The sequence below is a fragment of the Pleurodeles waltl genome, chromosome 8 (genome assembly GCF_031143425.1).
Source record: "Pleurodeles waltl isolate 20211129_DDA chromosome 8, aPleWal1.hap1.20221129, whole genome shotgun sequence".
Classification (NCBI taxonomy): Eukaryota; Metazoa; Chordata; class Amphibia; order Caudata; family Salamandridae; genus Pleurodeles; species Pleurodeles waltl.
The window spans coordinates 123,617,861-123,644,626 of record NC_090447.1 but is presented as its reverse complement, the minus strand read 5'-3'; the positions used below and the strand labels follow the sequence as shown (position 1 = coordinate 123,644,626).

Sequence of the window (26,766 nt, the reverse complement as noted above, 5' to 3'; positions counted from 1 at the left end):
CATCCCTCGACAGCTAGACCCAACGTTTGAGTCCAGTATAGACTTAAATAAGCATTGGTTTCTGTAAGGTTCCAGAACCCCCGGGTATTGGTGCAGTTGAGCCCCGGTAGGTCCTGGGGATCTTCTCATTTGGTGGGAGACTGGTTGGTCCTACTGGAGCTCTTTGTGGTAGGCTGTTGTATCACTTGACCCAGTGGTCAGCAGAATGATGAACTGGATGATGTGTTTGGTGCCTGCAGGGAAGTCCTTCTTCCACTTCAAGAGAGAGGCTGACGGCTTCTCTGACGCTGGCGGCTCTCTGAGGCTTTTGGATGCTGCTCAGCTGCAGGACGACTCTGGTTGTTGAGATTGTCAGGACAGGAGCAGGTAAGCAGGTAGGGTCCACCAGCAGTCCACAGTTCTCGCTTCTTTGGCTCTTCTTTGTCCTCTTCTTTCTTCAATCTGTTCTTCTGAGGTCAGGGGGCCACCTAATTACTAAACTTAGTGGCCTTTAGGGGAGTCTAGGGTAGTAGCCAATTGGCTACTTACCTTGGGGTGATTTTGCCCACTGTATGCAAACTTTTGTGGGAAGTGGGCATAACCCTGCCCGAGAGTTCCTAGTTCCACCAAAAACAAGATGGTGGAACCCTTCTTTTCTGGAGTACATCAGGCTACTCACCTTAGGGGTGTGACTAGCCTTGTGGTGAACCATGCCTACCTGCACAGCTAATTACCCACCGGTCTGGGTGCCAAATGGACCTCAGTGCAGTGGGTACCAACTCTGAGGTATGGGGAGGCTGATGTTGCATACCAAATACGGCATTGGACACAATGTGTGTGCCATATCGTGTTTCACTCATGGCTTGCACCATGACACGCAGTCTGCTTTGGCTGGCTGTGTGCCGTTTGTAGGGGGGAATGGGTGTCCCGTAGGGTGCCACAATACATCCTTCAGCCCTTAGGGACACTCTGTAGTATCGTGTCCCTAGGTACCGGGGTTACCATTTAATAGGGACTTACAGGGGTACTAAAGTGTGTGGCAATTGTGTACAATTAGACGTTTTACTTGAGTGACCATTACAAAGCTCAAGGTTTTTCTGAGGCAGGAGTATGTAGGTGTTGGAACACCCTATCTGGTTTTGAAGTCCTGCTGGATATCTGAGTAAAAGTTTTGAGGTAGCAGTAACCATATGCCAAATAAACTCTGGGTAATCAACAACAAAAGTGTATTGCTCGTGGTAAATAATGGTAGCTTTCATTGCTGCTTTATCTGAATTTAAATTACATGCATTAGTAAATCCTGTTCTAGGTTGCTAATTACTTCCCTCCCCCCACCCCCCAATTCACCATCCAAACATTTACAAGACTGATAATGAAACATAATAAATATACTGTTTTACATGCAGATGATGAACCTAAAGAAAATGATATGGGAGATAATGAAGATGAGAATGACAGTGATGATGATGATGATGATGTTGAACCAATAACTGAAATTAGATTTGTTCCCAGTGACAAATCTGCATGTAAGTATTCCTCATTAAATTTCTCAGTGCTGTTAATAACTAAACCACAACTTCCTTCTACATTTAGATAGTTTTACTCATCCATACCTGCCCTTCCAAGTGAAAATTAACATTTTGTTGTTGTGGTTTCCAGTCTGACATGCTCTGTTCACGTTCTGTGTACAGAGGAAGAGATGGTGTTTACAAGTTGTACAGGAATCTGTGACACCCAAATCCTACAATGAAGCTGTGGCTTACAGTGATTGTCTACACCATGCCCCACAAGATAATGAGAAACATAAGGAATAAAAATTTGGGTTGAAGAAGGCCATGCATTCTTTGCATGTTTCCACAAATCTTGAGTTTAGGGATGGGGGATATTCGTGCCATTCCGACTTCTAGATTCCCCCATTATTCCAGGTGATTTTTGAGATGTTTTTTCCCTTCAAAAAGTGTTGTTTGTTGACGTTGACTTACAGCAGTAAGTCAATAATGTAGAGGGCTGGCTGCATTATTGAATCCCATTGTCAGCAGAAACACCTACCAACCACAGACCCATCGTGTTATGGTTTGTGCGGATCCCAGTTTCTTCCTATGATGCACAAACCTGCTCCCTTGCCTCTCTCCGCTTCACACAACTTGTGTTCCCAAAAGCTTGGGTAAAAGGTGGGACCCTGTCCAACTCAAACAATGATAAAGGAAAAGGGCAATGGTTTGTGTTTGTGTTTTTATTTTTTTATTTTATTAAAGCATGTTGCCTTTCTGAAAACCAAAAAAAGAGATGTATATTAAATAAAAACATAGCGGCACAACAATAGGCAAGACCTGAAGCAAGTAAAGTAAATACAGCACCACATTAATTTTTCATGAGGCATTTCTGTCCTCTCGAGATCCTCGGATTACTTCTCCACTCTTGTTGCATGAGGTGAGTGGGACGTCCACATAAGAGGGGCAAGGCAGGTTGGTCTCTGTATCTGTTTTGTACTGTATCCTGGTGTAGGGTTAACTTTAGTATCTCTGAGTTATGTGCTTTGACAAACGCCAACACTAGCCCAAAGTCACCTAGCACATACAGCAAAGAGGGGAATAGAGACTTCACAGTCAGTCATTTAGGTGGCTCTACCAGATGTGACCCCTCTGCCCCTGCCAGATGATTGAAAGAATTATGGTGCTTCAGGAGGAGGGACTCATAGTAGCAGAGAGGAGGATTACATCACTGCTGGTAGAGTGGGTGACTGCAACTCAAAGGGACATCTGCAAATGTCCAAGCTCACCCACACTGACTGAAGAAGTTCCTGGTGACTCGAGTGGTGTGGAGTGCAGAACTGCCAGAACGGCACAGCTGGGAGGCTGCGGGGGCATCAACAAAACCAAATGAGAGGAAGTGAAGAGCCAGAACCCCACTAGTGAGGCACACTTTCTGGGCCGGATCGGCAGTGGTACCCCAGGCAGAGGCGAACAGCAAAATCCAGTTCAGGGTCAGTAGTAGCTGGTTAGCTGGAAACGTCAGGAAAAAAGCTCCTTGCAGTTTGTTGTGTCCCTGTAGCCATCCAAGCAACTTAACTTTGTACTCCATTTCTTTGTTTTGGATACAGGAGGGAGCTGTGCCAGTCCTTCAGGGCTCCCCTGAGGTCACAGACAGCAGGTCCAGTCCTCTTCTTATCCTTCTCTGGTCCAGTAAGTGTTCTGAAGATAGTACTTGGGGTGCCACATGTATGTCTGGTACCAGCCAGTTGGGTAAAAGTTCCCAGGGGCAATCCTAGCACTTTTTCAGCAATTCTGTTTGCAAACTGCAAACAATGCCCCTACTCTCAAATCCAAGGTGTGGAAACCCTACCCCCTTGTGCAACGTCAGTGTGCTCACCCAGAGGTGTGGCCAGAGTAATGTGCAGTTTCCTCTGTGTTCACTCAAAACTGATTCTCGGGGGTAGCTTCTCTCCCCACTGGTGTGGTACCAATCAGAGTCTGGGGACAAATGTTTACTTGTGACAGAGCAGGCCCCTTCAAAGTAAATTAGGTTCCTGGACCCACTCCATCTGGTTTCCCTCTAAGAGTAGGAAACACCTCCTCACTACCATGCCATTGTCTCTGCCCTGGGAGCAGTTTTCACACCTAATTCAGGCCAAGTACAGACAAGGCACTTGCCTAAGAGCTAATGCAAATTAGCCTCCAGAGAATGTATGTCGCAACAACGCATGCTGGAACCACGCATGCCCAAACAATGCAGTCGGAACAATGACTGCGTTGTTACCACAAATGCCTTTACCATGAATGCCTTAACAAAGATTTTTCATTGCAAAGGCATTCCTGGTAAAGGCATTAGTGAACGGCATGCGTGGTTCCAGCATGCATCCCTCCTTGCCCCCCACCCCTAAACATTACCGCGACCCACCACAGCCCGGCCCTAAAACCACCCCAGCCTCCTACCCCTGCCCAGAATCCAAAAAATACCCCGAAACCCCACCCGCCCCTAAAACCTAAACGACCTGCCCCTAAACTAGCCCCACCTCCAAAAACAAAAACATTTTTTTACATTCAGCTTACATAAGCATCGGGCCCGTGTTCCTTCAGGTGTCCGCAGCACTGGAGCAGGAGGTTGCCACTTGCCCTGGAACCCGTGCAGGGAAGCCGGCCATCAGGTGGTGGTGCAGCTGCGCACCTGTGGTTTCTCTGCGCCTCTGAGTGCAACAGCTGCTGCTGTTCAGCTTTCCTGCTGTTGTCCTTCCTATTGCTGCCTCTTATTATTGCACTTCGTCTTTGTGTTGCCTGACCACAAAGTATTATGGTAGTGTGCAACATGTCTAAAATAACATTGACAAAGCCACTGGACCTTGCATAGGCAAAACCTATTCTGCCAGTGCTTGTTTTATCCTCCAGGCCTGCACGTGTTAAGATGTTTTACTCTGTTTCTGCCTTGAATGATCTAATACAGTCTGTGGGGTTCTCTCTGGAAATAGAGCCAGAGGGAATGTTGGTGAAGTCTTATTGTTTCCCCCTTGTGTTTACCTCCCTGCATTCACCTCTGATCTCACCTTTCAATGCCAGGTGTATACAAGGGCACTATTGTGTATTCCCACCGAATTGTCTGCATGTAGTTGTATGCAGAATATTTCTTGCATCGTATAGTTACACCAAATCCCACTTGGGCCACAACAGACTTAACTCTGCACCTAAAAGTATCTTGTTTTCAAATCATCTGACTGCTCCCAACTACGACCCTGAGATACAATCTTCTTGGGTTAGACAGGCACACTATATGTTGGGGAAGGGGATGGTGATGGAGGAAGTTGGGAAGGAGTGACAGCTTACCGTTTTCAAATGTTATGTCAGTGTTGTAGATGCTTATGAGCCTCCTGCACTTGCCTCTAACATGAGTACAGTAGTCTGCCATCAAGCTTATATTCCTGTAACCACTCCCAGTATTGAGTGCTCCTTTCATAAGTAGATGAGTAGCAGATGCTACACCTTCAAAATGGCAGTATTGAAAACTGTCCCCTCTGTCATACCTGAAACAAGTCTGTGGCAAGAAAACCCACATTCACGGGTGGTTATGTTGCTTATGCTATAAAAAAAATATAAGTACATCTGGGCTAATGTTGTTTTATACTTAAGTGTTTGCTTGAGTCAGTGCTGACTGGGTCTTGTGTACCTTTTCTTTGTTTTCTCAGTGGAAGCTATGTTTTCCTCCATGTGTGAATGTCAGGCTCTGCATCCAGACCCGGATGATGAAGATTCTGATGATGATTTTGAAGGAGAAGAGTATGATGTAGAGGCACACGGTTTGTGAACAAATTGTTCTCTTTGTACAAGTACATATTTATTGCACTGTTACACTGACTTAAACCGTGGCATGGCTAGTGTGTTTGCATAGGTAATCTGGCAATAGCAATTTTGTTTGTGGGAAGGAAAAAGTGGATAGACAGATGATCTGTTAGTAAACTAAAAAGAAATTGTATGTGTTTTTTTTAACCAAGAGAAAATACTTCCTCCTAGTGGCCAAATCAGAAGCTGATTCTTAAAGCTCTAATTTAAAGACTCTCCTATTAGGCACTTTTTGCTACAACACAGCCAAAAGCTTTTTTCTTCACTATACACTAATGGGCTTTGGCCCACCCGATTACTTATCTTTGGTTTTGGTTGTCACTCCGATTTGCTTGCTTTTAAATCTGTAGCTTTCCTTGTCCATCTTGCGTTTGTCCTGTCTATTCTTCTATTTATACCTCCCCTGGAGCATCGCGTCTTCACCATTCTTTTGATTGCATGACTTGTGTCCTTCCAGTGCTCCCATTTAGGGAACTCCTTTTTTTTTTTTTTAATACATGCATTTTCTAGCTCCCCCCTTTCCTTCTCCAAACCTACGTGCTCCATATTGTGCTCTTTTTCATGTGCTTCCCTCCAGCCCACAGTGTTCTGTGTTGCTGTCATCGTCATGAGTTGCTCTTTCTCTCCTTCCCACACTCTGCTTTATTTTAATTTTATCACCGACCCACTCCCTGTATCTTCCCTCCACCTGCTACTCCATTGCCTCCTGAACCCTCCCCCCCCCCCCCCCCCCCCCCCCCCCCCAAACCACCCCTGTTACTTCTACAGGGCATTATCCTATTTGACCAAATTAAAGTGTAGTGTGCCGTTCCAGAAACAAAGAGGATGTGGTGCCTTCAGATCAGGCACTGGATTGCCAACAACACTTTTAGACCCTTTGCAAGTAGGTCACTGAGTGCCTTTGAGAAATCGCTTACTGTGAAGGAGAGAGAAAGACAAACCCTTGTAGTCGGATATTTACAAGCTATTGTAGGCCACTCAACCAGAGAAACCCTATATCCAAAATAAATGAGTTGTAGAGATTGACAGATCACTTAAAAATAGAACGGGTGGAGATATATTACCGATCCCTGGAAACAACTCAGTGTGACTGTGAGGGCAACCACCATAAAAATAACACCCTGTTGGTACTTAACTTCAGCTAGAGGGCACATCTAGAAACAGAGAAACCTGTTGCTTGCTGGCAAAGCTGCAGGAGCATAGGATCCTTGCTCCACTTGTTTTGGAACAGCCCAAGATTGATGAGGTATTCAGAAGAAGTACTGAAGGAAGTAGATAAGTTCTTTAATACCCAGATTTTCAGACTATACCATCCTGGGGCTCTCAAATACACTGTAGTATTCCCTTCACTCACTGTGGCAGAGGCAGGTGGCTCTTGCTTGTTGTGCAGCACAGCAAGCAATTATCTCCATATTGTGGCACAAATAAAACCTGATCATAAGGCCTGAGTGTGTGTGTGGGGGGGGAGGGGGGGTGTCTAGGAATGATAAAGTTAATTATCTCCCTGGAACACAGTGCCTTTTCTCAAGTTCTTCACAAATGAAGTTTGGAAATGTCATGCCCCAAGCACCTAAGAGTTCTGCAAAATGTCACATAGAGCCAATAGGATACAAGGCAACTCATGAGAGAGATTATACCAAGACACTACATATACCCTAAAAATCCATCACATAATGAAGAGAATTGAAAGTGTTTTTTTTTTCTTTTCTTTTTTTAGAATGTCATGTGAGATCATCCCTGTAAGGAGAGTGTGTGCGGTGATTCTATATTATTTCCTTTCAGTTTACACATTCTGTTCCTGCCAGCCAGTGAGATGTATGTGCACATTCTGGAAAAAATGTCTTCTGGTACAAGTTCTTAATTTTAAAAAATAAATATAAACATCTGAGCCAAGGAATTTAATTGTTACTCCACAAAGAAAAAGTACTGTTGACGTATAAATAAAAATGTTTATGCTGAGACTACATTCTTAAATTAGCGTCTGCAGACCTAGTCTGCTTGTCAAAAACACATTTGCTGAACCTGTTTTTCTTTTTTTAACAAGTCAAACAAAGAGTGTGTTTAAGTAGCCTCTGTCTAATTACCAAAATTCGATGCTGATCCATCCAGTATTTTGGTCTACAAGTTCTATCTTTGTTTGAATAGGAAATACTTATAATGTCCCTGCCCTCCCCCATTAGCTCAGGTGTTTCTAAAGTCAAAAGTAGGTGGACAAATATTTAACTTTGGATTTTTTTTTTAAAGATTTTGCAAACAGGGTCAAAGTTAAATAAGTCATTGAATATCTGAATTCTAGATGAGATTGATCCTTTATTAAGTCATTGCCTTGCACCAGCCCCTCCCTGTGGTTATATCCCAGCCAATTGTGCTCCACTGATCACAGGTGCAGATGTTGCAGCACCAGCATGGGTTTTATCCTGTTGGGACTCAAAAGAGAAATACTCTTGGCTGGGTCCCAAATTCTGCAGCATGCAGGGAGGAATGCTCTCATGCTTACAATGAGGTGAAGTTAGTGGCAATCCCTACTTTATTAGTTGCATCACACGCGTCTGTGAAATGATGTAGGCAGGCTTCAGGAAGAACCTCAAGATGTGGCTCTTTGGATGAGGTCCCTCCCCTCCACCACACATTTCCTTGAGACCCTCACTGGTGAGTATCCATGCTTACAAAAACTGATTGAGTCTAGACAGATGGCAGACCTCAACAGAGTCCTAGGCAAGTTCTAGTTCAGTATCAGGAGAGTCTGCCATCTTTTCCCGATTGCTCTGGTCAGGTAATTTAACATTCCAACCAGTCAAATGATCATGATTGAAATTGTTATGTAGATCAGGTGACCATAAACCACATGTGAACTGTGCTAGTGACATAAAATGTCTCCCAGTCTTTTCCAGTCCTCTGACCTTCTTGGTTTTACCCTGCACCTCTTCTTCTAAAAAAGTAAACTCATTCTGTTAGATCATAAAGCACATAGTCACTTCAGTCATTGTATTTGCCATTTCAGATGATAATCCTATTTCTCAACATAAGAGATACAGTTTCAAGCTGTTAATGAAATGTAAAATATTTCTTCCAGAGCTTGGGCAAGGTGATATTCCAACATTCTATACATATGAGGAAGGTCTTTCACGTTTAACCGCTGAAGGCCAGTCTACTTTGGATAGGTTAGAGGGAATGCTGGCCAATTCTGTAAACAGTCAACACACCATGGCTGGAGTAAGGACGGAAGATTCTACACAAGACTTTGAAGGTAAGATCTCCTGATTCATTTTTTTTAAGAGAAATTAATTACCTGGAGTCCTGAGTAGATAGACTACTACTTAATGGGAAAACTGAAATTCCAAAAGGCAGAGACCATAGTGATCGGTTTGGTCACTAGCAGTAGAGAATTATTGTTAACGCAAAGCAGAGCACTGAAATGTCATGAACAGAGATAGTTTAGTGGCTCAGCAGGACATGTCTACAGATCAGGAAAGGTGGCACCAAATTAGAATAAGATCCATTGTAAGCATCAGTTTTGAGAAGGAGGCAGTTGCAGCAGGTTCTAAGCTCTTAGTTGATCATTTGCTCTTGGCTCCCTCTCATTCGCCTTCTGTCCTCTTCTAGAGGCTGATATCATCTGGACTGGATCTGTAGAGGCACCTACTGAAAGGGAATTGCTGAAACTCTGTGCTTCTTTATATGCCCCACAGTTGTGACTAGAGCAGAGCTTACTTGCCAGTGACTTACAGCTCCTTGTGTTGTGTTGGTGTTTCCTGAAGCTCTTGCTGTGTGGATTGTCATCCCCTACGTAGACCACAGTTTCATTGGTACATTGCCCCCCCCTGCTGCAGTATTTTGTGAGGGTGGGGGTGTTGGATAGTTTTTCTTTTCTTTTTTTAAACATTTTTTAGGGTGGGTTGGGGGTGTCTGGTAGTTAACGTTTTAGGGCTGGGGTTAGTTTTGGGCCTCAGGGCAGTATGATAGAACCAAGCATGCCGTTCCCACACATGCCCTTAATAGGCATACTTTTACAACGAAAATTCTTTGTAAAGGCTTGCATGGAAAGAGCGCAGTTGTTGTTAAGGCATGCATGGTTACATCACACAACTGGCTACCTTGGTCTCATATTTCCTTGTCAGCCCCTCTCCTACGTTGACTATCTGGCAAGGCTTGCTGCCCTGTTAGTCTGTCATGCCAAGATCTAACATTTTGTTGTTCAGTAAGGGGCCACTTTGGCTCCCTGGGCTGGCGGATTGGTGTAACCCAATGAGAGGGTTAGCAAGCATGGAGGAGAGCACCTCCATGCCGGCATATGGCAGGGAAGGTGCAGATACTTTGCTTGCTGACTGTTGAGTAGTGTTATTGGTCTGGGCCTCTTCGAAGATGGGCCATAATTCTAATAATGCTCTCTCCTGAACCTCTTTTGCCTGCGTATTTAGTCCGTATGTGTGTTCAAATATGTTAGTGTCAAAGGTTCCCTCTTTTGGCTAGGGAGACTGTAGGAAGTTGGCTCTGTATGTGCTACTTCAAAGTAAGGAATAGCATGCACAGAGTCCAAGGGTTCCCCTTAGAGGTAAGATAGTGGCAAAAAGAGATAATACTAATGCTCTATTTTGTGGTAGTGTGGTCGAGCAGTAGGCTTATCCAAGGAGTAGTGTTAAGCATTTGTTGTACATACACATAGACAATAAATGAGGTACACACACTCAGAGACAAATCCAGCCAATAGGTTTTTATTTAGAAAAATATCTTTTCTTAGTTTATTTTAAGAACCACAGGTTCAAATTCTACATGTAATATCTCATTCGAAAGGTATTGCAGGTAAGTACTTTAGGAACTTCAAATCATCAAAATTGCATGTATACTTTTCAAGTTATTCACAAATAGCTGTTTTAAAAGTGGACACTTAGTGCAATTTTCACAGTTCCTAGGGGAGGTAAGTATTTGTTAGGTTAACCAGGTAAGTAAGACACTTACAGGGCTTAGTTCTTGGTCCAAGGTAGCCCACCGTTGGGGGTTCAGAGCAACCCCAAAGTCACCACATCAGCAGCTCAGGGCCGGTCAGGTGCAGAGTTCAAAGTGGTGCCCAAAACACATAGGCTAGAATGGAGAGAAGGGGGTGCCCCGGTTCCGGTCTGCTTGCAGGTAAGTACCCGCGTCTTCGGAGGGCAGACCAGGGGGGTTTTGTAGGGCACCGGGGGGGACACAAGCCCACACAGAAATTTCACCCTCAGCAGCGCGGGGGCGGCCGGGTGCAGTGTAGAAACAAGCGTCGGGTTTGTAATGGAAGTCAATGGGAGATCTAGGGATCTCTTCAGCGCTGCAGGCAGGCAAGGGGGGGGTTCCTCGGGGAAACCTCCACTTGGTCAAGGGAGAGGGACTCCTGGGGGTCACTTCTCCAGTGAAAGTCCGGTCCTTCAGGTCCTGGGGGCTGCGGGTGCAGGGTCTCTCCCAGGCGTCGGGACTTTAGGTTCAAAGAGTCGCGGTCAGGGGAAGCCTCGGGATTCCCTCTGCAGGCGGCGCTGTGGGGGCTCAGGGGGGACAGGTTTTTGTACTCAGTCTTAGAGTAGTCCTGGGGTCCCTCCTGAGGTGTTGGATCGCCACCAGCCGAGTCGGGGTCGCCGGGTGCAGTGTTGCAAGTCTCACGCTTCTTGCGGGGAGCTTGCAGGGTTCTTTCAAGGCTGCTGGAAACAAAGTTGCAGCCTTTCTTGGAGCAGGTCCGCTGTCCTCGGGAGTTTCTTGTCTTTTCGAAGCAGGGGCAGTCCTCAGAGGATGTCGAGGTCGCTGGTCCCTTTGGAAGGCGTCGCTGGAGCAGGATCTTTGGAAGGCAGGAGACAGGCCGGTGAGTTTCTGGAGCCAAGGCAGTTGTCGTCTTCTGGTCTTCCTCTGCAGGGGTTTTCAGCTAGGCAGTCCTTCTTCTTGTAGTTGCAGGAATCTAATTTTCTAGGGTTCAGGGTAGCCCTTAAATACTAAATTTAAGGGCGTGTTTAGGTCTGGGGGGTTAGTAGCCAATGGCTACTAGCCCTGAGGGTGGGTACACCCTCTTTGTGCCTCCTCCCAAGGGGAGGGGGTCACAATCCTAACCCTATTGGGGGAATCCTCCATCTGCAAGATGGAGGATTTCTAAAAGTTAGAGTCACTTCAGCTAAGGACACCTTAGGGGCTGTCCTGACTGGCCAGTGACTCCTCCTTGTTTTTCTCATTATTTTCTCCGGCCTTGCCGCCAAAAGTGGGGCCTGGCCGGAGGGGGCGGGCAACTCCACTAGCTGGAGTGTCCTGCTGGGTTGGCACAAAGGAGGTGAGCCTTTGAGGCTCACCGCCAGGTGTGACAATTCCTGCCTGGGGGAGGTGTTAGCATCTCCACCCAGTGCAGGCTTTGTTACTGGCCTCAGAGTGACAAAGGCACTCTCCCCATGGGGCCAGCAACATGTCTCGGTTTGTGGCAGGCTGCTAAAACTAGTCAGCCTACACAGATAGTCGGTTAAGTTTCAGGGGGCACCTCTAAGGTGCCCTCTGGGGTGTATTTTACAATAAAATGTACACTGGCATCAGTGTGCATTTATTGTGCTGAGAAGTTTGATACCAAACTTCCCAGTTTTCAGTGTAGCCATTATGGTGCTGTGGAGTTCGTGTTTGACGGACTCCCAGACCATATACTCTTATGGCTACCCTGCACTTACAATGTCTAAGGTTTTGTTTAGACACTGTAGGGGTACCATGCTCATGCACTGGTACCCTCACCTATGGTATAGTGCACCCTGCCTTAGGGCTGTAAGGCCTGCTAGAGGGGTGTCTTACCTATACTGCATAGGCAGTGAGAGGCTGGCATGGCACCCTGAGGGGAGTGCCATGTCGACTTACTCGTTTTGTCCTCACTAGCACACACAAGCTGGCAAGCAGAGTGTCTGTGCTGAGTGAGAGGTCTCCAGGGTGGCATAAGACATGCTGCAGCCCTTAGAGACCTTCCTTGGCATCAGGGCCCTTGGTACTAGAAGTACCAGTTACAAGGGACTTATCTGGATGCCAGGGTCTGCCAATTGTGGATACAAAAGTACAGGTTAGGGAAAGAACACTGGTGCTGGGGCCTGGTTAGCAGGCCTCAGCACACTTTCAATTGTAAACATAGCATCAGCAAAGGCAAAAAGTCAGGGGGCAACCATGCCAAGGAGGCATTTCCTTACAGAGACGCTTGTCTTTTAGAGTGTGCCATTCGTGGGAAAACTTAAGTTAGTCAGTTTTTAGGGGACAGTTAAACTTCTACCTTTTATGATTTTGGGGGAATCTTAAGTTATACGCATCTAACTTCTCTGTTTTCAGGGAATCTTAAGTTTGACTTTGATAGTGGGGAAATAGTTACACTTGGAGGTACTAGTTCTGTTCGGATAGTGGAGAAATATATACACAGGGATTGCTAGATCTAATGAGCTCAGCGTTATTTACAGATGCATCAGTATAAACATTTAACAAACACAAATAAAGCATATGAAGGGTCACAACCTAGCAGCAAGTACAGTTTTATTTCAACCTTCATGAATTTTGCATCAAAATAGCGAACATTACCTTGGTATCAAATAGTTTGTGAAAATTAGCAACGCCTTCATAGAGCACATTGAGTCGGCGACAAAACACAATACTCAAGACAAAACACAGTTGCATTATTTACCAGCACCACACTAGCAAAACAACGTCCTGTTTTGACTGGAACAAAGAAAACTGACAAAGCACAAATGTGATGACTTTGTTAGAAATACCTTAGCCCACTCCTCGCGCATGCTATCCTGTGACCAGGGAAAGCTGTACTCGGGACAAAGTGAGCCTGACTGGCTCTGGGGCCAAGATGATAATAATTTATGCAGAGTAAAAAGAAATAAGACGCCAGCCCTATATTACACCCAGTGCCTATGCATACCCTCTGTGTCACACCCATGGTCCTAGTGATTAACCCTGTGTCACACCTAGGGGACAAGTGTACCATCTGTGTCATGCCTAGTGGTCCAAGTGATTGACCCTGTGTCACACTTAGTGGACAAATGTACCACTTGTGGCATGTCCAGCAGTGCAAGCGGGGAAAAAAAGAACATATTCACCTTACCTAGCGTGCTAACTATCGAAAAAGGTGACTTCTGTAGGTTATGCTTGTTCCTAGTTTGCCATACGTCAAATACTAGGACTAAGGTTCTGATGTAGTCTCTTACTGGTGGCGGCTTCAGAATGGACCTCTGCCCTGCAGATTCATTAGATTTTCCAATCCATTACGGCATCTGCTAATTTTTTTTTTATTGTTCCTCAAATGTGACTCCGTCTGGGTGGGGTCCCCTCCCTTTGGGCGCAGTCATGTCCGAGAAACCAATTAACTCCTGGCTGGCTCACCAAAATGTTGCTCAAATGTGAATTTACCTTCAAAAACAAAAAGACAAGAGGTGTTTTGCAAAACAGAAGCAGTTCGTTTAATGAAACATTACAGCTGGGAGAACAGTAACAGAACCTTGGTCTGAGGACTGTCTCAGAGTACATTTGTTCTGCGCAGTGTTTTATACATTTCTTTGGGTACAGTAAAAAGGTTTTAGCATTCCTCCTGAGGTGAAGAATGTGAACAGTTGTCATGGAGTCATAAATAAGGTCCTGTTAACAAATGGTGGTGGGCCTCGACCTTGCGTGGACAGTGTGTGGGCCAGTTGGTAATGTGCCAGACATCTGGCCTGAGAGGCGCAGGATCTGTGAGTTACTGTGCGTGCTGTGTTCTGACTGGCTGTGTTCCTAACTTCATGTGGCATCTAACTTTATGGTGTTTGGGAATGCGCGCACCCGTCCAGCCGTGTGTGTTTAATGGGGGCCAATCTCCTGGGACCAATGTAGTGTTGCTTCGCCCATCTGTGATCTGAGCTTCCCGTTTGTATGTTTGGCTGTCGACTGTGTGCTCAAAGTTCACCAGATCCCCAAGCTTTGGATCCACCTTAATCAATGGGGAGCAGCGGCATTTGGAGAACAGGGCGCAGTTGGCATTCCCATAGAAGATGATAGTGCACTAAGCCCACCCCAAAAGGACCTCTGGGGAGATAAGGGCACCCGTTGCCTTGACGTCTTTGGCCATATCCAGAATCTTGGTGAGGGGGCTGATAGCATCCAAAAGCATGTCCTGGCAAGCTCTCCAGGAATGGTCGAAACTCTTCTTTGCATCTCTGATAAACTGTACCAGGAAGGTGCTCATTTTGGGATCAATGTCAGAGGTCAGGGCAAATTTGCCTCCCAAGGCAGGCTGGGGGCATTTGGCCCGAGGGCGGTTGCAGGCCTCTTTGTCTAAAGGCTTTCTGAGGTGACCCGTCACATAGTTGGCCACCTTTTCAGCTGGGACCCACTCTGAGGACTAGGATAGAGGATATTGTCTGCATCAAGCATGCCCACACCCGGGTCTTAGTACCTGTAATCTCCAAAAGTGTGTGTGTGTGTACGGGGGGGGGGACAGGGGCAGGTGGTTCAGAGTTGGGATGCCATGGTATGGATAGCCCTGCTTCCTCATCTGAAACAGTGATGGACTCATCCTTCTGTGGATCCTCATCTGAACCAATGGGGGGGGGGGGAGGGGGGCAGGGCAGTCATCCTTCTAAGGATCCGGGTGCCAGGGTGTGGATGGCCCCGCTCCCTCATCAGAACCAATGGGGTAGTCATCCTGGGGGAGGGGATAACTCCAAGGCTGGATCGGAAGGACCTGGGGTTTGAATGGAGTTAGGAAGTTTTTTAACTGAGAAAGCCTGCTTCAGGCGAGCAAAAGCGTCATGTCAGCACTCCGTCCATCATCCTTTTGTGTTGCTAGGGAGCAGGCCTGGCTCCTGGACATTTTGGGAGTAGCCTGAGGTGTGAGGTCCATTATGGGCTGAAGGATAAGGACTCGGGCATGCACAATTTGATATGAGAGGCGCTCCTCTAGGGGGCCCATGGCGCATGCAACCACCCGATAAGTAAAAGCTTCAACCTCTTCATAAAACTCATGCCCCAGGGTAGGAGTTCTAAAGGGTCCCCTGATGACTGTTGGTCCCTGGAACCCTCCACGGATGTTACAATTGGGCACCAAATATGGAGTGAGGTGGACTCTGTTTCGCAAAGTGTACCCGAAATAGGAATGCAAGCACTGCAAGCCAAAAGGTGAAAATGTGTGTGGCTGGCAATCTGATGAGTGTGCAAGGAGATATATAGTAGGAAGCTTGCTCTATATGTACTATAGCAAAATGAGATGTAGTGTGCACAGAGTCCAGGGGTTCCCCAGAGGCTTAACAGAGGCTAATGTAGAGAATATTAACACTCTCTTTTGTGATAGTGTGGTTGAGTAGTTTGCTTTGTCAGAGGGTAGTGCAAAACATTTGTTGGACACACACAGGCAATAAATGTAGCACACACTCAATGACTAACTTCAGACCTAAGACAATGAGGAGGGCTGCCTGCTGCACATTGCTGCACTGGATGTCTGGTTCCCCAAGGCCAGGGGGCTGCAGGTGCAGGGTACATTTTGGCGTTGGATGTCTGCGTCTGGATCCTTTGGGGGGGTGGGGGAAATGGAGGGGATCCTCTGAATTTAGTCTGCAGGCATCATTGTGGTCGATAGGAGGGGTCAACCCAGGGTGGAGACTAGGTCAGATTCGCCTGGGGACCAACTCTAATCCATTGGGCCACCTGGACACGGGCTGTGGGCGTCGGGTGCAGAGTGGGCAGGACTTGTGGAGCCGGGGTGGCTCCGGAGTACTTTGTTGGGGTTTCTTTCTGGACAAGGCCACTATCCAAAGGAGATCTTGGTTATCTGGTGTGCCGGCAGTCCTCTTTAGGCTTTCAAGAGGTCGCCGGTCCTGCAGGATGTGTCACCTTTTTGTAGCAGGGGCTTCAGAAGCTGGAGACAGGTCAGTAGGGCTGGGACAAATGCAGTTGGTGTCCTCAGTCTTCTATGCTGGGGGTCTGTTTAGCAGTCCTTCTTCTTTCTTCTTGTTGTCTTCTTGAGGTCGCCAGGAATATCTGATGAGGTAGGTTCAGGGGGGCCCTTAAATCCTGAATTTAGAGAATTTACAGGGGTCAGAGAGCAGTAGCCAATATGCTACTGTTCCCAAGTGTGACTACACCCTTCCGGTGTCCACTCCCTTTGGGTATGGGACACAGAACTAACCCTATTGGGCCCTGTCCTCCAAATCAAGATGAAGGATTCTGCAGGTAGGGAGGGGTCACTTCAGCTCTGGACGCACTTAGGGTGTTCCTGGCTGAAGTTGTCACTCCTCCCTGTTTTACCTAATTTTCCCGCCGGACTTGCCGCCAAAAGTAGGGCTTTGTTGGGGGAAGGGGGTGGGGGGCATCTCCACTAGTTGGAGTGCCCTGGGGCACTGTAACAGGAGGCCTGAGCCCTTGAGACTCACCGCCAAGTGTTATAATTACAGTAGAGGGGAGGTGTGAAGCACCTCAAGAGCAGGCTTTGTTTCTGGCCTCAGGGCACAAAGACCTTCACCCCATGATGTCAGAAACATGTCTGCTAGTGGCAGGCTGGCACAGACCAGTCAGCCCTACACTAGAGGGTTAGGTAAAATACAGGGGGCATCTCTAAGATGCCCTCTGTGTGCTTTTTATAAGAAACCCAACACGGTCATCTATGTGGTTTTATTGTGCTGAGAAGTTTGATACCAAACTTCCCAGCCTTCAGTGAAGCCATCATGGAGCGCTGGAGTTCGTAATGACAAACTCCCAGTCCATGTACTTAATATGGCCACACTGCACTTACAATGTCTAAGAATGGACTTAGACACTGTAGGGGCATATTCCTCATTCAGCTATGCCCTCACCTGTGGCATAGTGTACCCTGCTTTAGGGCTGTAAAGCCTGCTAGAGGGGTGACTTGCCTATCCCTCAGGCAGTGTTTTGTTGGTATAGCACCCTGAGAGGGATGCCATGTCCACTTTGCCTTTTTCCCCCCACAAACACACACAGTCTGCAATGACAGTGTGCATGTGTTTGGTGAGGGGTACCTGAGGGTGGCACAACACATGCTGTAGCCCTTAGGGACCCTCCCTGGCCACAGGGCCCTTGGTACCACTGGTACCTTTTACAAGAGGCTCATCTGTGTTCCAGAGGTGTGCCAATTGTGGAAACAATGGTACAGTTATAGGGAGAAAACACTGGTGCTGGGGCCTGGTTAGAAGGATCCCAGCACACTCTGTCAAGTCAAATACCAAAGGTTACAGGGAGGATATATTTAGGCTCACATTTCTCTCGTACAAAACCACAGAAATTCTGCAGTTATAGTTACCTAATATAACTAGAACTTACGCCACCACAATGCACTGCTTATGCAGCACGGGATTTGGGTTTTATAGGGGTTGGTTCTGCGCCCAACCACCGCTGTGCACGGCCAAAAGCTGTGCATGGTGGTGCTTGGATTAATGTATAGTTTAAAAAAATAAAAATAAAAAATGCATGGAAATTCACTGGCTTACGTTTTAAATGTACCAAACCATACAAATTCACCTGTTATAGTTAGTTATCTCAGGTAACTATAACTCGTGCCCTAAGGTAACTATAACTCATGCCCTCGCCATGCACTGCTAATTACCCCACAAATTACAGCACTCATGGCATCTTTGATAACATCGTTGATGATGTCATTGTAACACATGCAGTAAAATTATTGATCAGGTAAGTGTGCATGGCGGGGGAGCGAGTTATAGTTACTTAGGGCACAAGATTCCTGGAAATAGAACTTTTTATCTGCAAGCATTTCCTGACATGATCATCAGAGAGGCCAATTTCTGCCTGATGTTCTTGGAATCCTGTTATTAGTCCATCTTTGAAAAGTTGCTGAACTTTGAGTGTACCCTTTGAGGCCTAGGTATCTTAGAAGGGAGAGTTCTCCAATATTCAGATGTTTGAATCATTCTCCGTCGTCAGTTTGGGAATCCCCAGTATATTAAAATATCAGTATACTGTGTGAAAATGGCTGTAGGCCTGTAACAGCATGAACAATTAAGAAACCCATCCACCTCAGTTGAAAAAACCCAAACATAAGCCAATGAGGTGGACGCATAAGTTCTCCTATTCTCCCCCTCCTCCTCCCCCCCTTAGAGGCCACCATAGCTCAGATGTATACCAGTGTGAAGGTGTCCCCTGCCTGAGCGCTGCACTAACCTTTCATTGACCCTAAAATATGTTACTTTTTTGACCCAATCTGGAATTGAACTAGTCCTGTCTTCCGCACTGAAGTACTGAGAGTTATTTTTAGGGAATATTTTATCAAATTCCGGGCCAGGGAGATCTTTATACCAAACAGCTAACTGTCACCAGTACTCTCAAAAAGGAGACATCCCCTTTCAAACCTTGTTCATTTTGTGGTCTTAAAAATATTTATATTGCTTATCCTCAGTTTCAGTGTATGTATTGATTTTAAACAAATCCTAAGGCATCTAAATGGAATACATGTAAGGCCTTTCGGACAGAGGAATGAGTTTGGCATTATATTTGATGGCTAAGGATAGGTTTCCTCCTCCTAAAGGAGATGCCTCCTCTTAAGATAAAGATTCCATGAAAAGTACTCCTCCAAGCACTTTCACCAAGGTAGCGCAGAAAAGGAGGTTAATATAGTTTCCTCAAAAGGCCTTGTTTTGTACAGTGCTTGCCAATATTTTTATATCACTGTTTAAAAACGAGATAGGCCTGTAGTTCGTTTAGAGTGAATAATTTTCCCAGTTTAGGTATTAATCATATGCCTACTTTGTTGAATTTTGGTTGTAATTTACCTTCCTCTGATGGCTCTCTCAAGACCTTTGACAAAAGGGGAGTTATCTTTTAGATGCAATTTTATAGTTTTAGCACAGGCCACATTTGCGGTGCTGCTTTATTTTCTTTATTTAGTTGTACTTTAGGAATGCATTACGTTCCTAGCAAGACATTCTTTTCACGTGCTGCTTTCCTCAAGGCTGCAGCCAGTTAGCGTTTCTAGCAAAGTGGTACACTGTGTCTCCAGTATTCACAGAAACATACACATCCCCATGTGGGGACATTTTCTCAGAACATCAGCTATTTTATTATAAAAACACTTCTCTGTCCCATACATGTTGGAGGGAGATTCCAACCAGATGAAAACAGCATGCTCATCCTGATTGCCTTCGCTACAGCTGCTACCGGATCCCTGGCCTACATGGGGATGGTGTCTTCCTAGACAACATGCTTCCTTGCTCGGGTATGGGGGATGATGTCTTCCCAAGAGGGAAACCTGAAGGGCGGATTAGGGCTTAAAACACTGTGCTCTAATTTAGCTTGGGTCGGAACCACATTATTACACATAGTTACAGTATGGTGGGACTTTTCTTGTGTTTCACTCTTCTTGTCCCCATTTTGCTTTTAGCGTGTTTTATCATCCTGTTTACTGCAATTCATGCTATTTTTATCTAAGATGCAGTTAATTCAGTAAACCTTACTGAACCATTCCTTGCCTCTGTTTGTCTTTGCATATGTGAGACTAATGTAACTGAGAGAAAAGGATGAGATATGATCGACCACGATTTACCTGAAGAGTCATTTCTGTCAAGCGCAGGTTGCTACAATCATCCCTGCTCTTGGGCAGAGATGAGGCGCTGCTAGTTAGCCGGAAAACCCATATTAGGCTGACAGTTGTCACTTGGTGTGGGATTGGACTCCGTTTCCCACAATTCAGATAATTCTGCCACCCAAATCCAGTAGTCTCATTAGGATAATGAGAGCCTACACAACACTTTGACTTCCGAAGCGTTATAATTCGTAAACTTTTGATCTAAAGTAGCTTTCCGTTCTATATTAACCTTGGTATTGATAGAGCATCTCATTCATCTCTTTCAGAGATATATATATAGTGGACATAATATGAAGCAAATAGTTGATTTCAAATGGATTGGTTATTAACGTCCCATTTGAATCCTCTATAGTGGGAATTACAGAGTTGGCTTCTTGATGCGTCGGGTGCATTGCAGACAATCTGTCTGCATTTTCTCTATATTCGTATTCATTTATTCACTAGGTTTTGGCTTTTGGGGTAATGATCTGGAAATCTTATGACAATGCAATTGGAAAATAAAGTGTAATCCCCATCTTTGGGATGATAGAAGTGCCAGGGGTGAATCAGTGATCAACCATCAAGTCTGAGTATGTTTCTGTCATTGTTGGTCCTGAGATCTGCTCTGCCCGATGTGTCCTGTACAGAGGTATAGTTGCATTCCAGTCCACACTGATTAGAAGCTCAGTTTGGCCAAAATCTGTACATAACCTACTGATTCTGAACAGAGAGTTGCCCATCTGGATATTTAGAGCACACACCGATCCTGCTATAAAAATAAGCTTCTGCATAGAGAGTTTGGCAAATACGCATCTGCCCTCTGGGTGTCAGTCCAAGTTTGTGCTGTTCTAGCTTTTAGATGTTTGTGGTTAAGGATAGTTGCTCCTCAGTTCTTGCTTGATGTAAATTTCCCCTCAGTATATCTATCTGCTTTGTGATTATTGGAAGACATGTTGACTTTCTCCACCCAGTCATTCTTGTGTTTTTGTCTCTACATCCAAAATGTGAATCTCTTGTAAGAGAACAGTGTCCAGTTTAAAGGGGTCAAAGTAAGTTAAGATCTTCTTACATTTGATAAATGTTGAGAAGCCGTTGACATTAAGGGAGCACGTAGTTAAGGATCTATTGAAGGTGTGGAATGTTTTGAGTGTGTATATCATAGCTAGCCAGCTATGTAGCTTAATGGTGTAACTATATAACAGTAAAAGGGCGAATAATGCAATTGCAAATTTGCTATATCACAAAAACTGGTTCAAAGTATAGAACCAGTAGTCCTTCATTCCAGGAATGCACAAAAGGAATTCTTAGGGAAGGATAACTTTTATTGAACAACAAAGTCACTAGCTCTAAACTTTAATTTTAAACTGGTGTGCTGTGCTTCCTTTCATAGCTCAGTTGCTTTTGAAAAAGGAGGTGCAATAGTAGATATATATTTCCTGATATGATCGACTAGTCCGTGGAGACCAGTCTTGTGTTTGGGAAGTCTTAGTATCAAGCTATCTACAAACATGATTGTAGATATAGAGATAAGCATGATTTATCCCCAATAGTTGAGGTTCTGTATCCGTAATCCATTCCTTGAATGTATCTCTGTATCTTCATGGCGGTGGGCAAGTTGCATCTTTATATTGGTTGTTAGAATGAGTTTCCCGTTCCGGAGATCGAGAAACTTTGTCTTGCATTGTTGCACTGACATCCACTGAGCATTCTGCTAGGTCTGAGTAACGCTCCAGTTCTTCCATGTCAAGAAATTCCTTGTTTTTCAATCGGTTGTAAAGATCATTGACGCTGGATCAAGGAGGCTCTATCTTATGTTTCGTATGTCTTCAATTGGGAGCAAGTGAGTAAAATTCCTTTAGTGCCTCACAATGGATACATTGTGGTCTTTATAGTCAGTGGTGATTTTTCTTCTAGAGGTATTTGGTAATAACAGGCATGTTGTTGGCGTAATTAACAAGCATTGATAGGTTTAGGGATCCTCTCATATTTGTTGGATCCCATTTTGAGCCTATGTGCACTGAAAATCAAGAGGTGGGTGGAGGTTCAGCATTAGGTGAGGAAGCTGATCAAGTCCACCTCTGTGTCAGCCTCTGGGAGACCAAAACTTCAAATATTATTCCTCCTACTCCAAAATGTCAAGATTAGTGACTTTTAAAGGTTCATAGCTTGTCTCTTCAGTATGGTGTATTGTTGATTTTATGCTTTAGACCTGTGAGGTGTTTTGCCGATCTCTCCATTTTTATGATCTAAAATTGGCAAGTTCTTCCTGACTGATTGAGTTTGTGGATCCCTCCACAGCTTCTTTGGAAATCCTTTTTGGACAGCAAGAATGACAAAGATAATGAGGAATCATGGACAAGTCAAATAAAGACGCAATATTCTAAGATGTAGATGACTGGGTGCTGGAGATTCCTAGAAGATGGGCACCTTACCCATGTCCTATTCCCACTTCCCCTATTTTCAAGAATCCAAGGTTCTTATTGTTCATAAGAATGGCGAAGGGCTGTTGAGCGCCCTGTAAATAATGTCTCCATTTCATAAATACCTTTTTAATAGCTAGGAGTTCTTTATTGTTTATTGGTTAGTTATGTTCCAACTGGCCACAGGCAACGGAGTTTATGAGATAACACTATTGCTGTGGCTTATGTGGCTCACCAAGTCATACATTCACGCATCTCCTCTTTATTGGTTTGCTTTTTTAACTTTATAGCAGCATTTGTCAGAGTGGTTTGTGCTGAGGAAGAAGTCAGGGCAGGGTACATCTGCAATTTAACTAAAGGTCATTATCTCTCTATATCTGACACTTGGGTAAGCCTTAAAATTGTTATTGGGACCAACATCTGAATAACAAGGGTGCCTTCTGGCATCACTGTTATTCAGCTTCTATATGTCTGATATTGGCATAAGGCCAGGGAATTCGCTCCAAGAATCACTTCTGCTTTTTGCGAGACATTTAGTCCTGCTTGACAAAACGAATATAGGCTTCCAGAGCACTAAATGAATTGCACAGATATACTTTACATGGGTGTGGAATTTAATAAAATGATCTTCTTATCCATGGAACTGGTTGCTTTTTAGATCTACTTGTCCTGTGAAAAAATATACTTGTCCCTTTGGTGCCACATAGTGTGGCGACAAATTATGGCAGCAACCTCATTATGTAAGAGCTCTGATAAAAGCCTCTCTGATTATGCCAGGGCTACTACAATAGTAGGGCTTGAATACTTGCAATTTCAATCCCTAGTATAGCAATCTCCTCATTTTCCCATCGTTCGGCAGATCTACATACTGGGGCTGGAGGAAGCAGTAAGCAATAGTTCAAGGGCTGGAATGCCTTTGAGTCTGCAAACCTACTAACTTGCATGTTTTAAGGATTTTCACCAGCTTTTCTCTAATCTTTTCCCATAATGAGAAAGGTTGGAAATTTATTCCTGACAATGTCAGGAGTAGAAGTTCTTCCAGGGTTGGTGAAAAGAGTAGTTGGAGGGAAGGTGAACTTGTAAACGCTCAGTAGATTTTCACATGAGCAAATCTACACATGCATATTTGCTTTTGTTAAAATACAGTTCACAAATATTTTCTAGGAATATGGTTTCCTGGTCAACTTCTATAAGTTCTTTTGAATTCATGAAAGCCATTAACTCAGACATATACCAGGTGTGCACTTTAGTGACTTTCTTTAAGAATTTGGTCCCTAATTAGGTCTGGCTTTACTGTGAGTGATCGCATTCTGCTCTTCCACAAGGAGCATATTGGCACACACAGTAGTTTTGTTCAGTGTGAGGAACTACTGTGACAATCAGTGGTGTTACAAAACTGAAGGGGGCCCCCAGCAAAGAACATGGAGGTCCCCCACCTCCTAATCCAGACTCACTCGGGGCAGGTGCTGTGCTGAGGGGGCCTGCAGGGCTTTTCTTACGCCACTGGTGGTAATGTGTGCTTTTTGAGACCCAAATCTTTTTTTTTTTTTTTGGGCCAGTGTATGTTACAATGGTGAGGGCCAGGCAGCTCCCACAACAATAAAGTGTTACAAAAGCCATGTCAAAACAAGACACGCATGGACAAAACCAAAAGACTCACAAAAAATGTCAGATCGGTTGGCTTTGCCTGCTTATTTATTTTCACGCTTCTCATAATCTTGTTGAAAATTGTTACACTGATTTTCCGTTAGGAATATTTTTGGGAAATACTAGCATGCATCAACACATTTTACTAAATGACGCTTCAAAGAAGTAGCACCTAAAATGTCAGTGGAAAAATGTTTTTTTCCTAGTTGCATTTTTTAATGAACATTTTAATTTGAAAGCAAATAGTAATCACTCTTGCTTACAAGCTTTTGCAAATATTTGCATCTAATCCGAGCGCATTCTGGGGGCAGTATACTTCGCCTCATATTGTTAAACTTTTTAAACGTGTGTACACTTTATTTTTTTTTATACGGGAACCACTGTCAGTAATGCAGTGTGACCTTAAAACGTTGATTTACAGAGCTCACCCTAACAATTAAGGCTTTCCATTAATGAACCATAAATACAAGTTCGAACAGCATTAACATATGGGCACCCACATTACCTCAACTGCAGGCAGTTCCCTTCCCTGTACACTGGCTGCCAAAGGGTTAGTGCTGCAGGAGGTTGGACCTTTTTGTTCCAAGGACAAAATAAACATGAAAACTTGTTGCCCTTTACCCCAAACAATATGTCCTGGGTGTCTGGCGCTAGGAATAACACATCCCTGACTTTATCAAATAGGCTGGTGGTCAGCCAGTCCTAAATCAAGGTCATGGTCTTTGATAGGTATAAAACAAGGCTAAAAGAAAAGTATGAACTCATTGAGCTATGCCACTGCATATAACTGCTTAGGAGTCTGGCTAACTGACGGGTGCATACTGTAATATTATTATTTGGGGTGGGTGGCTACCTACCTCATGGGAAAATCACAACCCTTATCAGGGTGAACCCTCAGTGTCACTAAATTAACTTGGGCTCAGATCCCTGGTAGCTATAGCACAGAGCAGACAAACTTAACCTAGGACAATTTGTAAAGTATTTATACAGTACGAAAGCAGTAATAAAGTCTAACTGTAACAAGATTAAATAAAAAAAAATAGAATAAAATTAAATAAACAAATGACACAAAAATAACAAAACAATCAGTAAGAACTGGATAAAGGAATTTGTAAAGTGTGTTTTTTTTTTTTTTTTTTTTTTTTTTTTTTTTTTTTAATAGGAAAATCCAGAAAGCATAAAGTAACAAAGATACTCAATGGCAGCGGTAGATCAGGACCTAGACACAGTTTGACGCTGACTGTGATAGAGAGTAGGTGAAATACTCCAACCCGGTTTATCCTAGTCAAAGGTTTTACCATCTGACTTAGTACTTTGTTACTGATCCCATTCAGAGTCCACTTCTGAATCTCCCAGAACCTCACGGAAACCAATAAGAGACTCACAGGGTGTCAGACATAGGCCACCAGGAAGGTAAAGTCCATGTCCAGTTGCCACTGTGTAGCTGGGCAGTTGCAGGAAGAGACCTCCTTGTACCTTTTTGGGTCCTTTTAGCTTTACCAGGAGGTCAGCCTTCTGACCCTTGGAGTGCACCTTGTCCTGGGTACGAGAGTGAGAGCAGGTCCAGTCTTCCAGGTTCTTCTCAGGTCTCAGACAGCAGGTTCAGTCCTCTTCTGATCTTCCACAGGTCCAGGAATGTTCAGACGTCAGTCCCTGGAGGTGTGCCCCTTTTATGCCTGGCATGAGCTAGTGGGTGGGAATGATTCCTCGGTTCCAAAGCCAACCCTACCCATTATGGTCCGATTTAAGATGGTAGAAAGCTTTGACTCTGAATGGGGGGGAGGGGGAGTTCTGTGGGGGAGAAGGGTGTTTGTTGTCCCCCAATAAACCTATAATTTAGAAGTCTGGTGCAACAAAGCAGGGATTTCCAACAACCAGACAATGGATTGTCATCCTGTTTCCTATCCTTTCAAGTGCGCTTAGTCTATATGTAAAAGCTCAGCAGACCTATCAAGGATGATTTGAAAATGTAATGTCAAAAAGAGGTCGTCTGTCATTGGAGCTAATCCAGGTGGAGGGGCAAAGAAAGGGGCCTGTCCAGGTGTCTGCTAACGCTGACCTGTGACAGGGGAGGGCTCATTCAAGTTAATCAAGTTCCTGGGCCGAAGCCCATAGTTCATCCTGTCAAGGGAAGAACAATACCTTCCAACACTGAGGAATTTGTTCTCTGCTCCTATAGCAGCTGTCACACCTCTTTAAAGGCTAAGTAATGGCTGGAAGAATTGGACAAAGGCAAATTTAGCCTCCAGGAACTCTGGGCAGGCAAAAAATAACTCTCTCAGTTATTTTCCCTTAATATTTATTAACCATTAAACTTTCATTCAAATAGAATGTTAATAAATATTAAAAATAGTTGTTAACTTATGTTACTGTTTTTGAACTGATTAAATGTAATAATGTAACCCAGTGTTTTCCTGCGGAACAGCCAGTCTTGTTACAGTGAAAATGGCCGTTGGTGCAGGCATTTTTTTGAACATTGTAAAGAAATGTCTCCCTGTTGCAGTTACCCCCCACTTTTTGCCTGATACTGATGCTGACTTGACTGAGAAGTGTGCTGGGACCCTGCTAACCAGGCCCCAGCACCAGTGTTCTTTCACCTAAAATGTACCATTGTTTCCACAATTGGCACAACCCTGGCGCCCAGGTAAGTCCCTTGTAACTGGTACCAAGGGCCCTGATGCCAGGGAAGGTCTCTAAGGGCTGCAGCATGTCTTATGCCACCCTAGAGACCCCTCACTCAGCACAGACACACTGCTTGCCAGCTTGTGTGTGCTGGTGAGAACAAAATGAGTAAGTCGACATGGCACTCCCCTCAGGGTGCCATGCCAGCCTCTCACTGCCTATGCATGTATAGATCAGTCACCCC

The 26,766-nt window shown here is 44.7% G+C and overlaps 1 protein-coding gene across 1 annotated transcript in view; it reads left to right on the top strand.

Annotated features, from left to right (window-relative positions):
• Positions 1-26,766, top strand: part of CLNS1A (chloride nucleotide-sensitive channel 1A) — a 70,859-nt gene that overhangs the window by 19,482 nt on the left and 24,611 nt on the right. The window contains exons 3-5 of the mRNA XM_069203918.1: positions 1,386-1,505; positions 5,153-5,263; positions 8,380-8,553. Of these exons, the coding sequence (XP_069060019.1) occupies positions 1,386-1,505; positions 5,153-5,263; positions 8,380-8,553 (405 nt within the window). The remainder of the gene's footprint in view (positions 1-1,385; positions 1,506-5,152; positions 5,264-8,379; positions 8,554-26,766) is intronic.